General features: G+C 53.2%; 4 protein-coding genes across 4 annotated transcripts; 1 reads left to right on the top strand and 3 right to left on the bottom strand.

Moving 5' to 3' along the window:
- Positions 1 to 1,958: 1,958 nt before the first annotated feature.
- POX_g09060 (Phosphatidylinositol 4-phosphate 5-kinase its3) lies at positions 1,959 to 4,670 on the top strand (the record flags this gene model as incomplete). Its single annotated transcript, XM_050117825.1, has 2 exons — positions 1,959 to 3,112; positions 3,188 to 4,670. The coding sequence occupies 2 exons, from the start codon at positions 1,959 to 1,961 to the stop codon at positions 4,668 to 4,670; spliced, it is 2,637 nt and encodes an 878-aa protein (XP_049965969.1).
- A 1,839-nt stretch (positions 4,671 to 6,509) lies between these two features.
- On the bottom strand, positions 6,510 to 8,282 carry POX_g09059 (uncharacterized protein; the record flags this gene model as incomplete). The annotated part of the gene is made up of 1 exon (XM_050117824.1): positions 6,510 to 8,282. The coding sequence occupies one exon, from the start codon at positions 8,280 to 8,282 to the stop codon at positions 6,510 to 6,512; it is 1,773 nt and encodes a 590-aa protein (XP_049965968.1).
- Positions 8,283 to 8,765: 483 nt separating this feature from the next.
- On the bottom strand, positions 8,766 to 11,391 carry POX_g09058 (Sulfate adenylyltransferase; the record flags this gene model as incomplete). Its single annotated transcript, XM_050117823.1, has 5 exons — positions 8,766 to 9,964; positions 10,095 to 10,240; positions 10,629 to 10,811; positions 10,983 to 11,010; positions 11,223 to 11,391. 5 exons carry the CDS (start codon positions 11,389 to 11,391, stop codon positions 8,766 to 8,768), a joined length of 1,725 nt encoding a protein of 574 aa, XP_049965967.1.
- Positions 11,392 to 14,127: 2,736 nt separating this feature from the next.
- POX_g09057 (uncharacterized protein) lies at positions 14,128 to 16,837 on the bottom strand (the record flags this gene model as incomplete). Its single annotated transcript, XM_050117822.1, has 2 exons — positions 14,128 to 15,296; positions 15,382 to 16,837. The coding sequence occupies 2 exons, from the start codon at positions 16,835 to 16,837 to the stop codon at positions 14,128 to 14,130; spliced, it is 2,625 nt and encodes an 874-aa protein (XP_049965966.1).
- Positions 16,838 to 18,108: the final 1,271 nt, after the last annotated feature.

The following is an 18,108-nucleotide window of genomic DNA, read 5'->3' as shown; positions in this document are numbered from 1 at the left end:
TGGTGGAGCTTGGCCAATCTCAAATCCAGTAGTTTCGTCCATCCTGGACCACGAGACTGCGCCACTGAAGTCCGGGTCAGGTACCGTTTCCTCTTTTTACCCACTTGGACGCCCACAAGGTCGCTGTCGTCGCTTCTCGAGGCCTTTTGAAGCCTCGTGCATCACGGCGGGATGGTGTGGATGATGACTCCTGCTGCGGTTATGGTTCTGAGTAGTATTTTGTTTCTTCTTCTTCCCTCTTTTTACAATTCTATGTTCGGACAATGACTCGATTTCTAGCCAGCCCTATCGGTTGATAATTATGCCGATGGCAGTTGACTGCAAGTCCGCCACTTCTTAGGGGGCCACGTCCTTGGCGCTACAGTCAACACCCCAACCGTGTCTTGATTTTCCCTCTCGACGTCACTGGAAAGAACCAGTAGGAGATGGACTTCCCCTTGCCGCCAGTGGGAGAGGGTACGGCCGATTAACTTGACCAGAAAGTTCCCCTCTCCTCCCATAGAATTCACCTAGGTGGTGTTCTATCGGTGCTGGACGCTTTCACCTGCCCGTGGAATTGACCAGGGTAGTAGGCTTAAAATCACGGGATAAAGTCACATGTCATTAATCTTGTACATACTGAGTGAGTCGGGTGTTGAACAGCGCATACGAGGTACCACATCCTTGCGCGATACATGACTGATTAAAAGAATGACCAAGGTGTCGATTGTGCACAACGACGATGATCATTTTTTGGGCGTGTGATGCTGGCCCTTTTAATCCTTCGAGCTGGCTCGATCCCTCTGAATCGGCGCTCGTTTCATGTAAATTTATCAGGTCGTACATTCGGAGCTACAACCAGTTGACTCCCTTGTGCCATATCCACCATGATTCGTCCTTAGTTTTTTCGTCTTGTTTCCAGCGACTGCATCTTGAATCTCATAAACAGAAGCAATGATGGTCGATACTACCATATAAAAAAGAAGCCCATAGGACAAGATTGCTAAATTTGCATTGATGATATACGATCCGATCATACCGAATGTATTCTATAGACCTCCAGTATAGCTTAGTATGTAATCCTGCCCAAGCTGGATCACAGTGGGGATCGGAGATTAGGCCTGTTTTGCGTATTGTAATAGCCCTGTAAATGTATCGAGTGACTGACGTTTGAAAGTTGTGATAAAATTTCCGTGTGACATAAATTACAGCCCTTGTGTACCGTTGACCAGCCCTGTTTGACCACCAGATGTGGAATGACTGAGTACCTGGTACCGGAACCCAGACGTAGGATAAGGTAATGCATAATTCCAGCTCCCCTGGTGCTGTAAGGTTCCTTTCCACTCCCCCCACGACCAGCGACTCAGCGACTCTGCCAGGCTGCCATCACGCAAGCCACTCCAACCTCAATTCTCCAGCCCCAGCCTCTCTTCCTCCTCTTCCTTCCTCTCCAGCTCTCCTTCTCTCCACCTCCCAATCCTAATTCTTCCCCCAGCAACCGCCCGGAGCTCGGACATCGTCACTTGCGATCGACTCGACTACTACTCGCTGGCGCGCCAACTCCGTCCTTCCGGATCGCTCGAACCCCCGTTCCGTGAGACCTGATCATGTTTATCCGTTGAAAACATCCAACTCCCTACTTCCTTTTACTACGCCTCGACTTGGCTGCCATCCTCCGCTTGGAGATCGTTTGTTTCTTTCGACTTGTCTCGTTCAGCCTGACCGCTCTGCTCTCATCTTGTGTGTTCGTGTCTGGTCTTTACTCCCGCCCGACACGCGGTTCAATTCATAACCTTTAATCCTGTCTGCCAATAAGGGAGACTGCCATTAATTCGCCTTTGCTAGCCCACGCAGAGCTCACGTCACTCTCTCTTCCCTCCCCTCGCTCCTTCTCTCTTTCTCAGTCTCTCCCCCCTCCCTCGCCCTCTCTTCCCCCCCTCCCCCCTCTCCTGCTCGGTATCACTGGCACAGAGCCAATAATGCCCTCATACTCGAACGACTCTTGTCAGACGGCCACGGTGACCACCTCCGCACCTCAGGCTCCCCGCTCGTTTGAGTCCGCTCATCGCAAATCGCACGATAAAACCTCTGTCAGCAATACCTTTCTGTGGACCAATTGGCCCAACGGGGATACCAATCACGACCCTCAGCAAAGCGATCGGCCCTTCATTTCCGAACTGAAGAACGGGAGCGCATATTCTCTGAATGGCAACCGGTCTAGCATAGGCTCCTACACGCGCGATCTGCCACATTCCAAGGACGGCAGCATGCACTCTCTGGGAAATGGCTCGGCCAAAGATCCCAGAGACCTCGGCCGTTTATCTGCCGTGACCGACCGCAAATACTCGGACGTTAGCCCCGGAGCAGGCTCTGTGGCAGCGCCGACGCCGACACCGACGACGACGCAACAAGCCAATGGCAGTGCTATGGTGCAAAGCCATCGATCTGCCTCGAGCAAGCCAATGGTCAACGGCGATTCCCACCGTCAGTCCGCAGACGAATCCGCCTTCTCAGGTCGCGCGATCAGCCCGTCGACTTCAATGTTACAGATCCCCAATCCTGAGGACACCGGGCGTCTCTCCCCCGACCCAGACCGGCTGTCACCAGAACCCAGAGCCACTCAACATCGCTACTCCTCGCCACCCGCTCCCTCGTCTCCCGAAACCCTTCCCGTGTCGGAATCACAACAGTCGAGTATGCGGCAACGGAATTCTCTCCAAGTCCCCCGCGGCAACAGTGTTCGTCGAAATAGTCGTGATCAGAGCGAGGATGCGGCTTACGCGAGTGGTCGTCTCTCCCCTACCACGGCTGGTCCCCGCCGAACCTCCTTCAGCCTGATTCGACGGGCGACGAGAACACAATCGGAACCGCTGGACGAGACAGTCCCGGATGAAGACGCGGCACGGTGGGCAGAGGCTATCAAGCAGAAACGAGCCTCACGGCGGCGGCGGGAAGATGATGACGACGAGCGAGTTATTGTGGGCACCAAGGTTGACCAGAACCATGTCAACTACGTGACGGCATACAACATGTTGACAGGCATTCGATTTACTGTTTCTCGCATCAACGCCAAGATGGATCGGGAGTTGACTCCTGCCGATTTTGAAGCGAAGCACAAATTCTCTTTCGATATGTATGGTGTTCCCTCCTTCTCAGGGTGACTATCAATCATGTAGACGCCTGTATGTGCCTGACTAACAGCGAACAGTACCGGCAATGAGCTCATCCCTTCCGCCAAATACGACTTTAAGTTCAAAGACTACGCGCCCTGGGTGTTCCGCCACTTGCGCGCAAGATTCAACCTCGATCCCGCCGACTACCTGATGTCTCTGACCAGCAAATACATCTTGTCGGAACTAGGCTCGCCCGGCAAGAGCGGCAGTTTCTTCTATTTCTCCCGCGACTACAAGTACATCATCAAGACCATCCACCACTCTGAGCACAAGCTCCTGCGGAAAATTTTGCCATTGTACTACAAGCACGTGCAGGACAATCCCGATACCCTCATCTCTCAGTTCTACGGCTTGCACCGCGTGAAGATGGCCTACGGGCGTAAGATCCACTTTGTCGTGATGAACAACCTTTTCCCGCCCCATCGTGATATTCACCAGACGTTTGATTTGAAAGGTTCGACGATTGGTCGTGATTTGCACGAATCAGACCTCGAAAAGAATCCGCGGGCGACTATGAAAGATCTCAACTGGGTTCGAAGGGGTCGTCATCTGCAATGCGGACCCGACAGACGTGCCGCTTTCATCGACCAACTGACCCGGGATGTGGAGTTGCTCAAAAAGCTCAAGATCATGGATTACTCGCTGCTGGTCGGCATTCATGACGTAGAACGTGGCAACGAAGAAAAACTTCGCGACAAAACGCTGCAGGTCTTCCAACCGGGTGGTGATCGTGAGGAGGAGGTCAAGGGCAACAACATGTTGATGCGGACGCCGTCCAAGCTGGAGAATGAGCGCAAGGCCCGGGAGCTTCGCATGTTGATCAAGCGAGAGCGACCGGTGCCATTGGACCAGGCGCTTGCGAAGATGCCGGAAGAAGTGTTGGACTCGCGCAAGAAGGGACTGAAGTTCTACTCTGACGATGGGGGCTTCCGAGCCACCCACGAGGACGGCACTTTTGGCGATGAGATTTACTACCTGGGCATCATCGACTGTCTGACCCACTACGGCATGGTCAAAAAGATTGAGAACTTCTTCAAGGGTCTCTCTCATGATCGGTCACAGATATCACCCATTCCCCCAGAGGGCTATGGTGATCGATTTGTGGACTTTGTCAAGGGTATTACCATGTCCGCAGAGGAGGCCGAGCGTCGACGTGAATCGCAGGCTTCGGCCGCAAAAGCCAATGAGAAACACTCGTCTTCTGTCGACCGTGTTATGCAGGCGGCGGAGAAGGAGGCAGCAAAAGATCCGTCGTCAACCACGCATCCCCGGACCATCTCTACTGTCCGGGATCCTGCTGACACCGCTGGTCCGGGGCCTACTGCCACCCTTCCTATCGTCGACGAGGCTGGCGAGGCGAGCAGTGTGGGCGGACGCAGCTCACAACATAGCCGACACGGCCCTCGCTTCCCCGAGAAGGATCTACCCCCTCTGCCGACCGAGGATCGTTCACAGGTCGCTCGTAAGGGAAAGGGGGTTGACCAGAGCGATATTCCAGCGGCGAACAAGTCATCATGAATAGTGTCGAGCCTTGTCTGGGATTAATGAACGAATTTTTGGTCTTGATTTCACGGGCTTACCTGTCACGTTGCCGCTTTCTCTAAAGACCCATCCCTGAGTTGTCTTTTTCTTTTTGTGATCCTTCTGTTTCTGTCCCCATTCAGCGAGATATCCCCCCATGTTGCTCGATAGACCTTTGCGCCCTCCCTCTTTGCGTCTTGGCACTTTAGGGTTGCACGGCTTCTTCGAAGCTCATGCTGGCCCTTGTTTTATCCTCTGCTCTGTGCGTGTTCTGCTCTCACCCTCCCCCAACTGCCGTACCATCTACCATGCGTTTGATCCACCCATCCGCAGGACATTATCGGTGGACTCCCCTCTACTCATTTTTACGAGTGACGTGTGTATATTTCTTGTTGTTGAGCGACTCTCATCTTCGTCTGTCTCCTGGTTCTAAGCCATCATTCCTTGAGAGTGGGAAGGGGAGATCACTGGGCAAAGCAGAGACAATCGAGTCATTGCCTAATTCCTGGACTTCCGATCTCCGTGTCACCCTCACCCCCTCGACCTCCTTTCAGCATGGATATGGATATGGATGTGGTCCTTTCAATTTCCTTTCGACCACCTATTCACCCATCCATCCAATCATCATCGATGCGTCTATTATCGTGCTTGTTTCGTCCAAGATGCAAATACCCTGTACCACCACCACCGACCAACCTCAATCGGTCACTGTCTCTTGTCGTTTTCAATCGTCATATGTCATTCTCAGCATCAACAGATTGAGCCAAAATTACCATTGGCCATCTTGAACTCCATCACTTTCCCTTCTCACACTCTCTATACTCAATGTCTCAAGAGACATTGTCACGTCTTTCCTTGCAATTTTTTTCTTTTTTCACCCCCTTTGGTCCTCTTCTCTTTGTCTATCCGTCGTGCCTGTTCTTTTTCTCCCTTTTTTTTATCTTTCTTCTTGTCTCTATAATTGTCCTCATCACATTCCATTGCCGTACAGCAACCTTTCTTTCCCTCTCTTTGATTTTCCCCCTCTTTTATAAAAAGATCCTGAATCTGAGTATCCACGTTCACTTGTCGAGTCTTTTATAAACAAGTTCGAGCCCCAGGCACTGATAGATACCCAATCAAATGATGTGCTCAAAAGACTTTTTTTCCACTCGTATCTCATACTTCTGAGCGTAAGCAACCTCGTAAGAGAGAAATGCAGACTCCCCCCAACATCACAAATGGGATGGTGATGCATTTCTCAAATACACAAAGTTTTGTTTTTTCCAATTCTTCTATGTCATTGAACACGTTTGTCATCATCTCATCTTGTATGAAGGGTCCACCTTAAAACTCCTACGCTTCACAAGACATTCAAACATCGAGAAACGCATCCACTAAACAAATACCTACTTCAGACTAGAAGGAAGGAATTTTAAAAAAGGTCATCCGAGGAAATATTGTTGTTACACAAGATATGTATATGCGCATCTATCCACAAACACCCATCAATGAAGGCAGAGAGAAGGCCTTAAACCCTTTTGTTTTCGAAACGCCCCAGAAAACGCCATGTAAAATCGATGATTTGTCCTTCTTGCAACTGGGCAAGTTAAGTCCAGAGGCAGAGGGGGGTAAACACGAAAGGAGGAAAATTGTAGTTGATGATGCCAAGGTGATGAATGAATCAGTCGAGGAGTGTGGGAGAGAAAAATGTTGAAAAAGGGGAAGAATAAAAAAAATAGAATGAGGGGGTGTATCATGATTATCGCCGGCCTTTTGTTTGGGGGGAAGGAACAGAAATGAAATAAGAGGATATAGAGCAGGAGGAGAAGATGACGACGACGGGAGATTCGTCTTTCAGACAAATAATGAACTATTTGGCGACAATGTATCCAGACCAGACTCGCCTACTAGCACCGGGAAGAGTCGACGAATCCGATCTTCCAGAAGGGCTTCTTCGGCTTCCCACCTTCTGACTTCCTCTTCCGTCTTCTTGGTATTCTGGGCTGACTTGCGTCCACTGAGCCAAGAAGATGATGATGACGACGATGATGCTTCGGCCTCTGCTTGCTCCTTCTTTGCCTGGGCGACTCGTGTCGAGACCATGGTTTTCCAATTTTCCAATCCAACCCTGAGACATTGCGCGCAGCGTGTGCGAGCAGGCTTGTCCTCGGGACCGTTGAGTTGCAGCATGGTAGATTCGGCTGTTTCAACTGCGTCGCGGGTCCATGCAAGTCCCTGATCTTTAGACGATGATGCGTACAGAATCTCGCCGATGTAGGTCATCAGGCCAGCTTCGTCGCAGACAGTCGCTGGGGTTCGAAATGGAGGGGCGTCACCGGATGGCAAGGCAGGAGGGTATTCCGCTTGATTGAAGATCTTCTTCAGCGTGGTGACAATCCCGGCGAGGGGATCATTCGAGGGCCGTTTGGGCATTCTAAAGGAGGAGCCGGCCTCTGAACCGGCGGGGAGTGTACGTCGCGCCTTGAGAACAGATGTGAAGAGCGAAAGTGCGGCGGAAAGATCACCCTGGCGAGCTCGGTGGACGGCCATTGCGGTGGAAACGCGCAGGATGTTCTCTGAAGGAAGATCTGAGCCATTGTTCTTGAGTATGCCCGTCTCCAGATCAACAACTTTACTGGCATCGCCGGACAGTCCGCCGGCGGCGATATCTAGTGCCCATGTGTACATGTCACTTGACGTACGAGCCAGACCCTTAAAGTCAAGCCAGTCCGCATAGGCTAGCGCGGCATCCAACTTCTGCCGCGTATCAAAGCCCTTGGTCGTCAAGACCTTCATATAGAAAGTCTCTGGTGGCGGCGACGCCGCTTCGCAATCCTCTTCGCGAGGGACCAGCTTCTGACCTGCAGGCATGGGCTTTGGTCGAGGATTCGATGGACCAACGACATACTCTGCGGGTGCAGAGATCTTCTGCTTGCGATCCGTCAACCACCCATCCAGGTTCTCCGCCGCCTTGGCCGCACCCATTAGAGCCTGGAAGTAACCCCGACGCCAGTGCTCGCTCTTAGCAGAGACATCCAGACCCATCTTCCCCACCCCCTCGACGAGAAGACCCCCTTCATCCTGCTCGACAATCCCCTGGCCCTCGCCCTCGGTGTTTTCCAATCGCTCCAGCAACTCGCGCAGATACCCGGCAACCATAGGCCAATTGGTCATAAGTTTGCCGATCTGCTCAGGATGCATCATGGCTTGCGCCGAGCGCAAACACCAGCGGCTCTTCCAGGTCCATTCGGACGGTGTGGGCCATTCGTGCTCAATGTCTTCTTGGTACAATCCGATCTTGATGATTTGGATCAGGATCAGAATGGCCGAGAAGGAAAGACCGAACTTGAAGCCGCGGGACAGCCGCTTTTTTAAGTGAGCGCGACTTTCCGTCGAGATCAGGCGACCAAAGTGCTGGCGCAAGTGGATCGAAAGCGGAGGAAGAGACCGAGTCGGGGTGAGCGGCGATAGAAAAGGTAATTGAGGACGTCCTGGACCGCGGGAGAGTAGTAGTCGGCTGCGGTGGGTGAAAGGTTGCAGACGCAGCTTGGGAGCCGGTGCTCGTGAGGTGAGCACCGGCCGCAGGTGGCCCGGTATTCGATTGAAGGCTGTCCGAGGAGGCAGCATTGCTTGTCGGACTTTTCACTGTTGGCGTCTTGGAGAGCTTTGGTTGGTGACGAACGATCGTCAAGTCACACGGAGGACTTGCTGTGCACCTGATGTGTTTGTAGTGTTTGCACTCGGCCTCGGGGAGGAAATGTGGGGTCGACCTGCAGGGCGTCAAGCCTGAAGCCTCGGAAGGTTCAAAATTGAAGAAAGCCTCATATGCTCCTCAGGAATAGTTGAGGTAACGGAAATCGACTCTTTCACTAGTTCTGTACACAAATTGAAAATGTGTCAATGGAGAACAGAGTAGATTTGTGAATAGGAGAATTCACGAGAATATCTAATGTTTGGGGAATCCAATTCCGACTCAACGCAAAAGAGGTTATATCTATAGGACGGGGTTCCAGGGTAACATGGAAACCAAGTAAACCAAAAAAAACAAAGGGTGTTATTATCAAGAAATCAAGTCATTCATCGCCCACAGAAGCAAAATCCAATCATCATTTATTGGGTCTTCTCAAAGAAGCCCTCGCTCTCGAGCACGAGGATGATCTCGTGAACGATGCTGCGGACCGTCTGCTTGGAACAATCCACAACCAGATCGGCCTTCTCGGGAGTCTCGTAGGGATCATCGACACCGGTGAAGCCCTTGATCTCACCGCGACGGGCACGCTCGTAGATACCGCGCTTGTCGGTCTTCTCGCAATGCTCGAGCGGAGTGGCCACGTGGACGAGGAAGAAGTTGCCCGCCTGGGTGATGATGTCCCGAGCGTGCTTGCGAGACTCCTCGTAAGGGGCAATGGGGGCGGCAATCACGGCGGCACCGGCGCGGGTGAGCTCGGAGGCGACGAAAGCAATGCGCTGGATGTTCTTGTGACGGTCCTCGCGAGTGAAGCCCAGCTCGGAGGAGAGCTCGTGGCGGACAGTGTCACCCAGGAGCAGGGAGACGGAGCGACCGCCCTGCTGGTTCAGGGTCACCTGCAGGGCACGGGCGATGGCGTCCTTGCCCGAGTTCATGTAACCTGTCAAGAAGATGGTGAAACCCTGGGACGCGCGAGGGGGGTTGGACTCGCGCAGGATCTTGACCACCTCAGGGTAGGAGAACCACTCGGGGATGTGAGCGCCGGTGCGCAGACGGCGACGCAGCTCGGTGCCGGAGATGTTCAGGGTCTTGACGCCCTCGGGAACCTGGTCGACGGGACGGTACTCGTCGGTGTCGGGCAGATAGGTGACCATCTGGAACTCGACGACCTCAATGCCGAGCTCATCCTTGTACTTCTCAACGGCGTGCTGGGCATCGTAGGGACCGTAGAAGTCGACGCCCTTGGAGTTCTTACCGGGACCGGCATGGTCACGGCCGACAATGAAGTGTGTGGCACCGTGGTTCTTACGGATGATGGCGTGCCAGATGGCCTCACGAGGACCACCCATGCGCATGGCCAGACCCAGCAGACCCAGAACGGCCATGCCGTTGGGGTAGCGGGGCAGCAGGGCCTGGTAGGCGCGGACACGGGTGAAGTGGTCAATGTCACCGGGCTTGGTGAGACCGACGACGGGGTGGATCAGGACATTGGCCTGGCGGGAGCGAGCCGCGCGGACAGTCAGCTCACGGTGGGCACGATGCATGGGGTTACGAGTCTGGAAAGCGACAACGCGGGACCAGCCCAGCTTGTCAAAGTGCACACGCAGCTCCGCGGGAGTGTCTATCCACGCGGCATAACAGGTCAGCGTTGCTCATCAATGGATACAGTCTGGTCGTCGCGATGATTGGCGGTGCGTGCATCATTCGGCTTTTATTCGGCCTTGGGGGCGGGCTAGGGGAGGAGAACGTACAGCGCAGACCAACATAGTCGTAGTGGTTCAACTTGTTGACGGCCTCAACCTTGCCTCCAATGTACAAGTCCTTGATCGTCTCGTTCAGGTAGACGATGGCGGGGTGCTCGGGATCACCACCAAAGACAAGCTCGCCCTCCTTCTTCCTAAAATCCAGGGGAAAAGTGTATACGTCAGCGGAAGGTCCACACTATGAAGCACGAGCCGCCCCGGGTGGGCGCGCCAGGGTGGGGAGGATTGCGTGTGGAAAATCAAGAGGTTGCGACCGCAGACACGAGGAAATCAATGCTCGTACTCGCCGAGGCCACTTCCCAATCGACCGCCCGATCAATATGGGCATATGTTTCAGAGTGGAGGAAGAGCAAATGAGTCGACCGAGACCCGCCAGTCCCCGAGGGGCCACGCGGACTTGGGGCACCGCAAGGCGTTGACCGTGGGTGAACAGCGACGCTTCAAGGATTGACAAACAAAAAAGAAAGACAAAAGGATTTGAACAGTAAACCTGCCGGGGTTGCCCATGGAATTGAAACTCACTTGTCGGGACGGTAGATGTCGTCAATGGTCAAGATGGCCAGGTTGCGGTCATCACGGAAATCGCGGAGGGTGACGCGGGCACCGGCCTTGAGCTTGTTCTCGTCGACAATTTGTTGAGTCACGTCGAGGGTGATGGGCATGGAAAACACATTGCCATCAGCAAGACGGCAGTCCTGGCAGACGCTGGGAACATGGATTAGTTGTCGAACCAGAAATCAAGAATGCCGAATAACTCGTAGTGTCCGGATCAGACTCGACCGGCAAAATGACGATGGCGCAATCGCCATTCCATACGCCGCACTAGAGGGAGCTCCCAAGACAGAGGAATCGGAGGAATGAGGTTACTGCACATACCGGTCATAGTCGGCCTGGTTCATAAATCCTGCGCAATACCGATCCGTCAACAATCTGAATCTTATCTGCCATTCAATTGACCATTTATAGTCTCTCCGCGGGCACTCTACTCGCGCCCACGGCTTTCCCCAGAGACCGAGCTCCGTGCAAGGCAAGAAATGGAAACGAGAGCTGCAGTGCAGAGTACCACGGTTTCCAATTGAACCAGCATATGCATACGCATACGCGGAAATGACTTACCCTCCAGAGGTGAGAAACCACCGTTCATGATCAACTCCAGGTCGCACAACTGGCGCTCGCTCAGGACAATTGCGGGGAGCGTCTCGGCCTCAGCGGCGAGCTCATCATGACGAGGGGCATCGCGAGCCAGCAAGTCCTTGAGGACACCACCGTGAGGAGCGTTGGCCATGATGTGAAAAGGAGGAAGAGTAGACACGAAAATCCCAAAAAGAAGAGAGGGTGACAAATGAAACTTTTTTTTTTCGAGATGGTCGTAGAAGACAACCAAGAGGAGAGATGCGGAAGAAGGTGGGAGCAACAACAACCCAGCACTGAAGAGAGATGAAGGAGAAAGAGAGGGAGATTGGGAAAGAAGGAGAGGAACAAGGAATTGTTTTTATGAGAAGAACGCAATTGACCGCGCAAAAGTCAGAAAAAAAAAACCAAAGAGAGGAAACCTGGTTTAGTCAGGACCTGGTCGAGAGAGAGAGTCCAGTCACTGCTCCCCTCGATCACGACACCGCGGAGAAGCTTCCCATACATTCCGCGTGGTGAACGGACTCTGTCGACGGCACCCCACCGGCAAATGTACTTCCTTGCCAGGTGGGGGGTACTCGGGACACTTCCAGCGAGGGACGAGATGCAGTCGCTGAGTGTACTCTGTACAAGGACATAACAAACAGTTACCCAGCGTCAGCGTCAGCGAGAGAGAAGTACTGCTGTACTCTTACTCTTAGTACTCGGAAGATACAGACAGCATGTCGTGCATCGTCGCCGGTCCGGTATTTGTCCTACGGGGGAGTACTGAGAGTTCTACTTGAGAATTGGTACTTGCATCAAGTATTCCAATGTACCTCCCCTCATCCATTTACAGTAGTACACTTCTATCCAAAAAAAAGGGCCTCTCCATTTCTATTCATGACAGAATCATTCATTGGAAACTGACTTCTATCCTCCCTCCTTTCCTCACCACTCATCTGTCCTCACATCACCCTCATCATGTCCAATCTCATCGAATAAAAAAAGGAACCCATCATCATCCGAACGATCTTCTGAGCGCAGGATCCATCCTACGTACCCTTTAGCCCCCCCAATCCCAATCAACGGCCTCGACGCAACTCGGCGGGCGCACGTCGTCAACGGTGGAGCCCCTCGGCCCCGTCTTGACTCTTGGCCGGCTCCTCTCATCCTCGTCCTCTCGTCCTCTTTCCTTTCCTCCCTGCCCACGAGGGCCAGCCAGAACCACCTTCGAACCTGGAACGAAGCGGGTCATCCACGGGGAGGGGAGGGCCCAGGGAGACCCGTGGGCGACGATCCAGGTTCAGGACCAAGGGACTCTACTTTACACACGCAGGAATATCTTGGAATATGGATATCATCTTGTACCACAGTGGAGTGTGGACAGGGGAATGTGCAGAGTTCAGTTCAATTGGGGGAGAAGGGAAAAGGCAGCGGGGTATCTGATTGGGGGGGGGGGGAGGTTTTTTTTTTCCAACATTGGGAATTTTCAAGGGGATTGTGGTTCTTGTTGTTGAACCGGATTATGTCTGATTCTCTGGGTGGATGATTGACGCCAGATCTCAGAGTGTAGTTTGCTTATGCCCGACATGCAAGGATCTGAATCTATGCGTCAAAGTTGATGCACGACGTCAATACGCTGAATCGGACGCCGGGATGGATTGAGCCGACATTGGAGAATGGCTGCTCCTGTCACGTACACGCTGAATACTACTGTTTCATATACAGCTCGAGATCAAGCTACCAGTATAATCATGCACTAGTCATCTCATCCTTCATTAGACATCCTAGAGTCTACTACCTCCTAGGTCCCTCTTCGTGCGATATCCCGCGAACCATCCGACATAATCACGTGATAAGCACGCAACCTCCGCACGGAATGTCGTGATCAAAGTCTACCCGAATAGGAATAGTTATGACAATTTACTCCCCATGTACCTACAGTACAAACTACGAGAACGCCATCGACACACGGTACATGAATATGGACGGAGAACGGGAGCATCCATGAATTAAAGGAATGAGTGGAATCGGAGCGAAGACCTTATCTACCTGGGTCTGGTCCGGTCCTGGACATACAGATTTACTATTCTTAGTACTGTTCGTTAGTAACCTAGTATTTTGACTGGACAGCGAATGGATGCGGTACCGGGTCATGGCGGATAGAGGATTTCTCATCAAATCTGTCAGACTGGGGCATGGATTAGCAAAGTTGGGGAGCCAAAAAGAGAGAGAGAGAGAGAGAGAGAGAGAGAGAGATTTTGCAAGTTTGCATCCTGCGTCTGTCGATTTGTTAAATAAGCTTTTTTTCGGGGAGGGATTCAAGAACCTATGGTGAATGGCGTGCTGATTGGACTTTAAGATTGGACTGGATAAAAGGTCATTTCCTTGCACCACTATTTGAGTGCCTGGATGACTTGAAGAGATGGAATGGAAGGCTATCATTCCCTGCGTGCCTGTGGTCATGCTTAACCTTAGGTACGTACCTAGGTATTAAGGAGCCTCATTTGATTCCCATCGTCATGTCCAATGAATGATTATGCATGTTTCTGCCTAGATATTCACGTATCCGAGGGCTGTGAAAAGGCTGACCTTGAAGCGAAGTGACGTCCACTCTTGTTCTACCCAGCTGCCTTACATACGTCTTGAAAATCGCTTCCCAAATTGAACAAAAACATCTCTCTTCACCTCCACGTCAGAGTATTACATATTCACACCAAAAATGAGATGAGATAGAAGAGAAAAAAAGTGTATACATTGAAAGATATTTCACCCAACGGAGATCTTCCCCATAACCCAAACAGATCTTCCTCAAATCAGATCAACTGGACTGGGCCTTTGATCCGATCAAACCTTCTTGATCTATCATGGAAAGAAATGAGAAACTTCCAATCCCCTCGCTCATCCATCACTGAGGTGTGATCGTCATCTTCTCAAAATCCAAGCCATACTTCCCCATCAACTCCAGCTGGGGATGTGTCGCGTTGGCATACGACTCGGTCAGATACGTCTCAATCTGACCCGTGGACCAGATCGCCGAGGTCAAGGAGCCTGTCTTCTCCAGAATGTACAGAACAGCCACTCGGGAGAATTGAATCACCTGCTCGGGAACTTTGGTCGTCGTGGGAGCGGCACTGGTGCTAGCACTGGACTCGGGATTCGGTGCGATATTCGTGGCCGTAGCGGTAGCGGAAGCTTCGGATGCGGTGGGAGCGAGCGTAGATGTGGCGCTACCGGGAGTGGCGGAGGCGCTGTTATCGAACAGGATGCCGTTCGAGGTGGCTACTGACCGCGGGACTAGGGTCGCAGGGGATGCGACGGGTTCACGAAGGGAGGAAGGAAGGAATGAGTCTGCATCTACCGTATCGGGTTGGTCTAACGGCAGAGAGACGGCACGGCGGGTCTTCTCGCTGCTGCTGCTGGATGAGGAAGAAGTCGGCACGTCGAACGAGACCAGCGAGTTTTCCGTCTCGCACGAGGCATTATTCATACTAAACAATGCCATGATGGTAACCGTGTCGAGAGTGACATTGAATTTGCTTGACATTTGGAGTACGTTTGACAGATCGTTGCCCATGGTGGCGTTCATGCGCGTGGCACCGTTGACCACCTCGGCGGTAGCACAGCTGGAGTCTCCGGGAATAGTGCATTGCGAGCCGGTGAATCCATTGGAGCAGACACAAGAGCACTGGGTCCCGCTGGATACGCTCATGCCGCCGTTCTGGCAGGGGTTGGCACTCGTGCAGGCCGCGGTGCTGTTGCTGTCGCCGCTGCTGAGTTTTTGGTGAGGCACGGCAACAAGGAAGATGGGAAGAAGAACGGCGAGGATGACGACGAGGAAGAGAATGATGCACAATACAATGAACCACTTTCGAGGCATCCCGCAGCATTTGCGGACAGGCTTGTCGTTCCGGGGGGGTTCATCCCCCGAGGGGAGGGGTTCGACATTGCGCAGACCAGACCGACCAAAGAACACGGGCCATGAGCTGTGACTTTCTGGCGTCTGGTATCCTGGACGCGGGAAGGACGTGAGGATATCCGAAATAGAACCAGACCCTCGACGGTGACCTGGCTCGCCTGCAACCGACGAGACCTACGAGTTAGCAGTGAAACGGAAGAGCAACGTCAGGCTTCCAAGCCGGCGTTGTTGACATGAACGTACCAAGAGCATTTTTAAAAATCGCAGCCTCCTTGTCCACCAGGTCACTTCGACTGGCGGTCCGGCCTCGATCGAGGTTGGTCGCGAGCTTGGTGGCGCGTCGAATCAGGTCTGACAGACTCGAGAGACTGCCACGTGCCTCGGCGTCGCGGACCGCGCCCAGATTCAAACGTGGAGGCTTCTTGCCATTGGGTCGCTTGTCACTCATCGTGGGTGCAGCCTTGGGTAAGACTTCAATCTCCTTCTCCAGGGCCAGATCTTCCGCCGAGGAGGTGGGCTGCTGCGCGAATCGCGGCTTCTCCGGGTCCACAAAGGATTCCCCCGAGGCTGTCGAGATGGAGACTCGACGATCCAGACCGGGGCGCTGAAGATTGCGGCGCGCAGTCGTCTCAGTGGCTGATGCACCGGCGGCGGTGGCCAGCTTGCGATGATCATCTCCTTGGTGGTAGACGGAGGGCAGGGCGGGAACTTGGTCTTCTAGGCTTGAGCCTGCCCTTGAGATCGTGCGCATCGTGGGCTTGCCACGCTTGCCGAGACTAGCATTCCGCACCAGTAAGGCATTGTCGTCGTGGTGGTCGTGATCGCGGTCCTCCCCTTCCGACATGTCCTCGAGGTACACCCCCATGATCTCAGACGCGGGGGGTCCCGAGCCCCAGCTGGAAGGCATGGCACGGCTGGACGCGACGGAGACAAAAGTTTGGCGAGAGCTTGAGTGTTCTTCCGAGATGGTGGATACAGCAGACTTGGGCATATGAGGAGGAGGCGCCAGGCCCGCGGCGCGTTGACGAGCCTTCTCATGGAAGCGCGGATGGTCGGGGCGAGGAGGTGGCGCATCTGGGAGTGATGATAAGCCGGAGGCGGTTGATTGACGATGAAACAGATCTTCCGTCGCGATCGAGATGCGGGGGTTCAAGTCCAAGGTGCTCGTCGGGCTGGCCGATCCATCCTTGGTCGACGGACGGGAGGATTCCGGATCGTCACGGGTCTGGGTGAAGAGAGGTCGGGGCGCGGAGAAAGCTCGCGCAGGCAAGGTCGGATACACAGATTGCGTTTCAGAATCACCACCGCTGAGGACCGAATAGACCGACGGAGAAGGAATGGAAGCAGGAATCTCGCTGGGACGGGGTGGCCGAGAGGGTGGTGGTGCCCGAGGGATTAGGAGTGGTGGTTGCTGGGGTTCTTGGGGGTCCTCCGGTTCCAAGAAGATAGGTAAGCCTCCGTCTGGCAGAGGCCATTGCGTCCGATGCGCCAACTCTTTGGCCGTCAACGTGTCGTTGGGTTTGGAGGGAGGAGGCGGAGGTCGAAGCTGGCCTCTCGCTGCGGGCACGGGCGGCGAGGCTCGAGTTGGACGAGCCCCGGCCTGGAGTTGTTCTCTCGCTCTCTTCACCGATCCTTGACGATTGGGACCATTCGTAGAAAGAGGGACGGACCCATGCATGTCAGGGACATGCGAACTCATTGGTCTTGCTGTCCCACGAAACCGAGAAGGGGTCACTAGGTGGCGAGTCAAAAGGTGATATACGGCGCCGACGTTGGGTTCAGATTCATCCACAATGCAGATTGAAGCGAGTGTCTCCGTGGCATCAAGTCGAGCAGAAAGAGTGGTGATGATCTTGACTCAATGCTTCTTTCAAATATGGGAATAGACCTGTACGTCTTCAAGGATATGAGGTCGTGGCGCGATTGACCGATGTGCTCGCACGCCGGTGAAGATATCAAGAGAGTGTAGACCAGAATGAATGGTCGAATAAGGAGCGAAGCCGGTTGAGTGTCTGAGACCAATTGAATGCAGTTTGAGATCACGGCAGATTTTTTTTTGGAAAAGAATGAACTCGAACTGGTAATCGGAAAGAGAGAATTGAAGGGCAAAGACTGCCTTCTATATCCACGGTCAGGATCCCATTCAGGTTGCCAGACACGGTCACGACCAAGGGGCCTTACTGACAGTCGAAATCACAAGAAAAAGAACACAAACAGTAGCAAAAAGGAATGGAAAAGGCTGTAGACTGGTTGAAAAGAATCGGACTCAATCAGATTGCCAGTATCAAACCAGCGAGTCCAGGGATCTAGAAACCTGTTGAATTGAATTAATGATGGTTCTTTGGCAGCTGAGCCGGACAGGCTTGGCCCAATACTATGGAGTATGGATTGCCTCTTGTCGAGAGGCAACTTACAGTTCAAGAACCGCACCAGTAGACAAGCACAAGAGCCTCAAGCTCTTCAACAGGAAAGGAAAGCACACAAAGAGTGACGCGCGAGGGGGAAAGAGGAAGAGAGAAAGATCAGAGTGGCTTGAGGCGCGACAGTCACATCGAGTCCACCGTGGAGACTGCGGATTGTGGAATCTGTACGGGGGGGCGTAGGAGAAGAGAGAGCGAGAACACCAGTCACTTCGACCTCGAGGCTCGTCCCGTCGTATCTCTGTCCAGTGTCAAGGGTACCAACACTATTACCCAGATCCGCACGCCTGGTGAGAGTCTGGAAGGTCTTGAGGGCCCGGTAAGGACAGAATTGGGGAGGAAAAATCGCCCATGGAAGAATTCCTTGGTCAGAGACGGAACGGAGTTCAGGACTTGGGATGAGTCTGAGAGGACCGTCTCTCTCGAGAGGCCCCGCCTGATTGAGTGACTAGTGATTCAGGGTGCTCACTTTGGATACGATAGTATCCTGTGGAATTAGATTAAATCCCTTCTCATTTCCCTTCTGGCATTATCGACACGTTCAAAGTGG

Source organism: Penicillium oxalicum, chromosome VII (assembly GCF_001723175.1).
Source record: "Penicillium oxalicum strain HP7-1 chromosome VII, whole genome shotgun sequence".
Lineage (NCBI taxonomy): Eukaryota > Fungi > Ascomycota > Eurotiomycetes > Eurotiales > Aspergillaceae > Penicillium > Penicillium oxalicum.
Note: the sequence above shows the minus strand (reverse complement) of the source record. Positions and strands in the feature narration are given on the sequence as shown.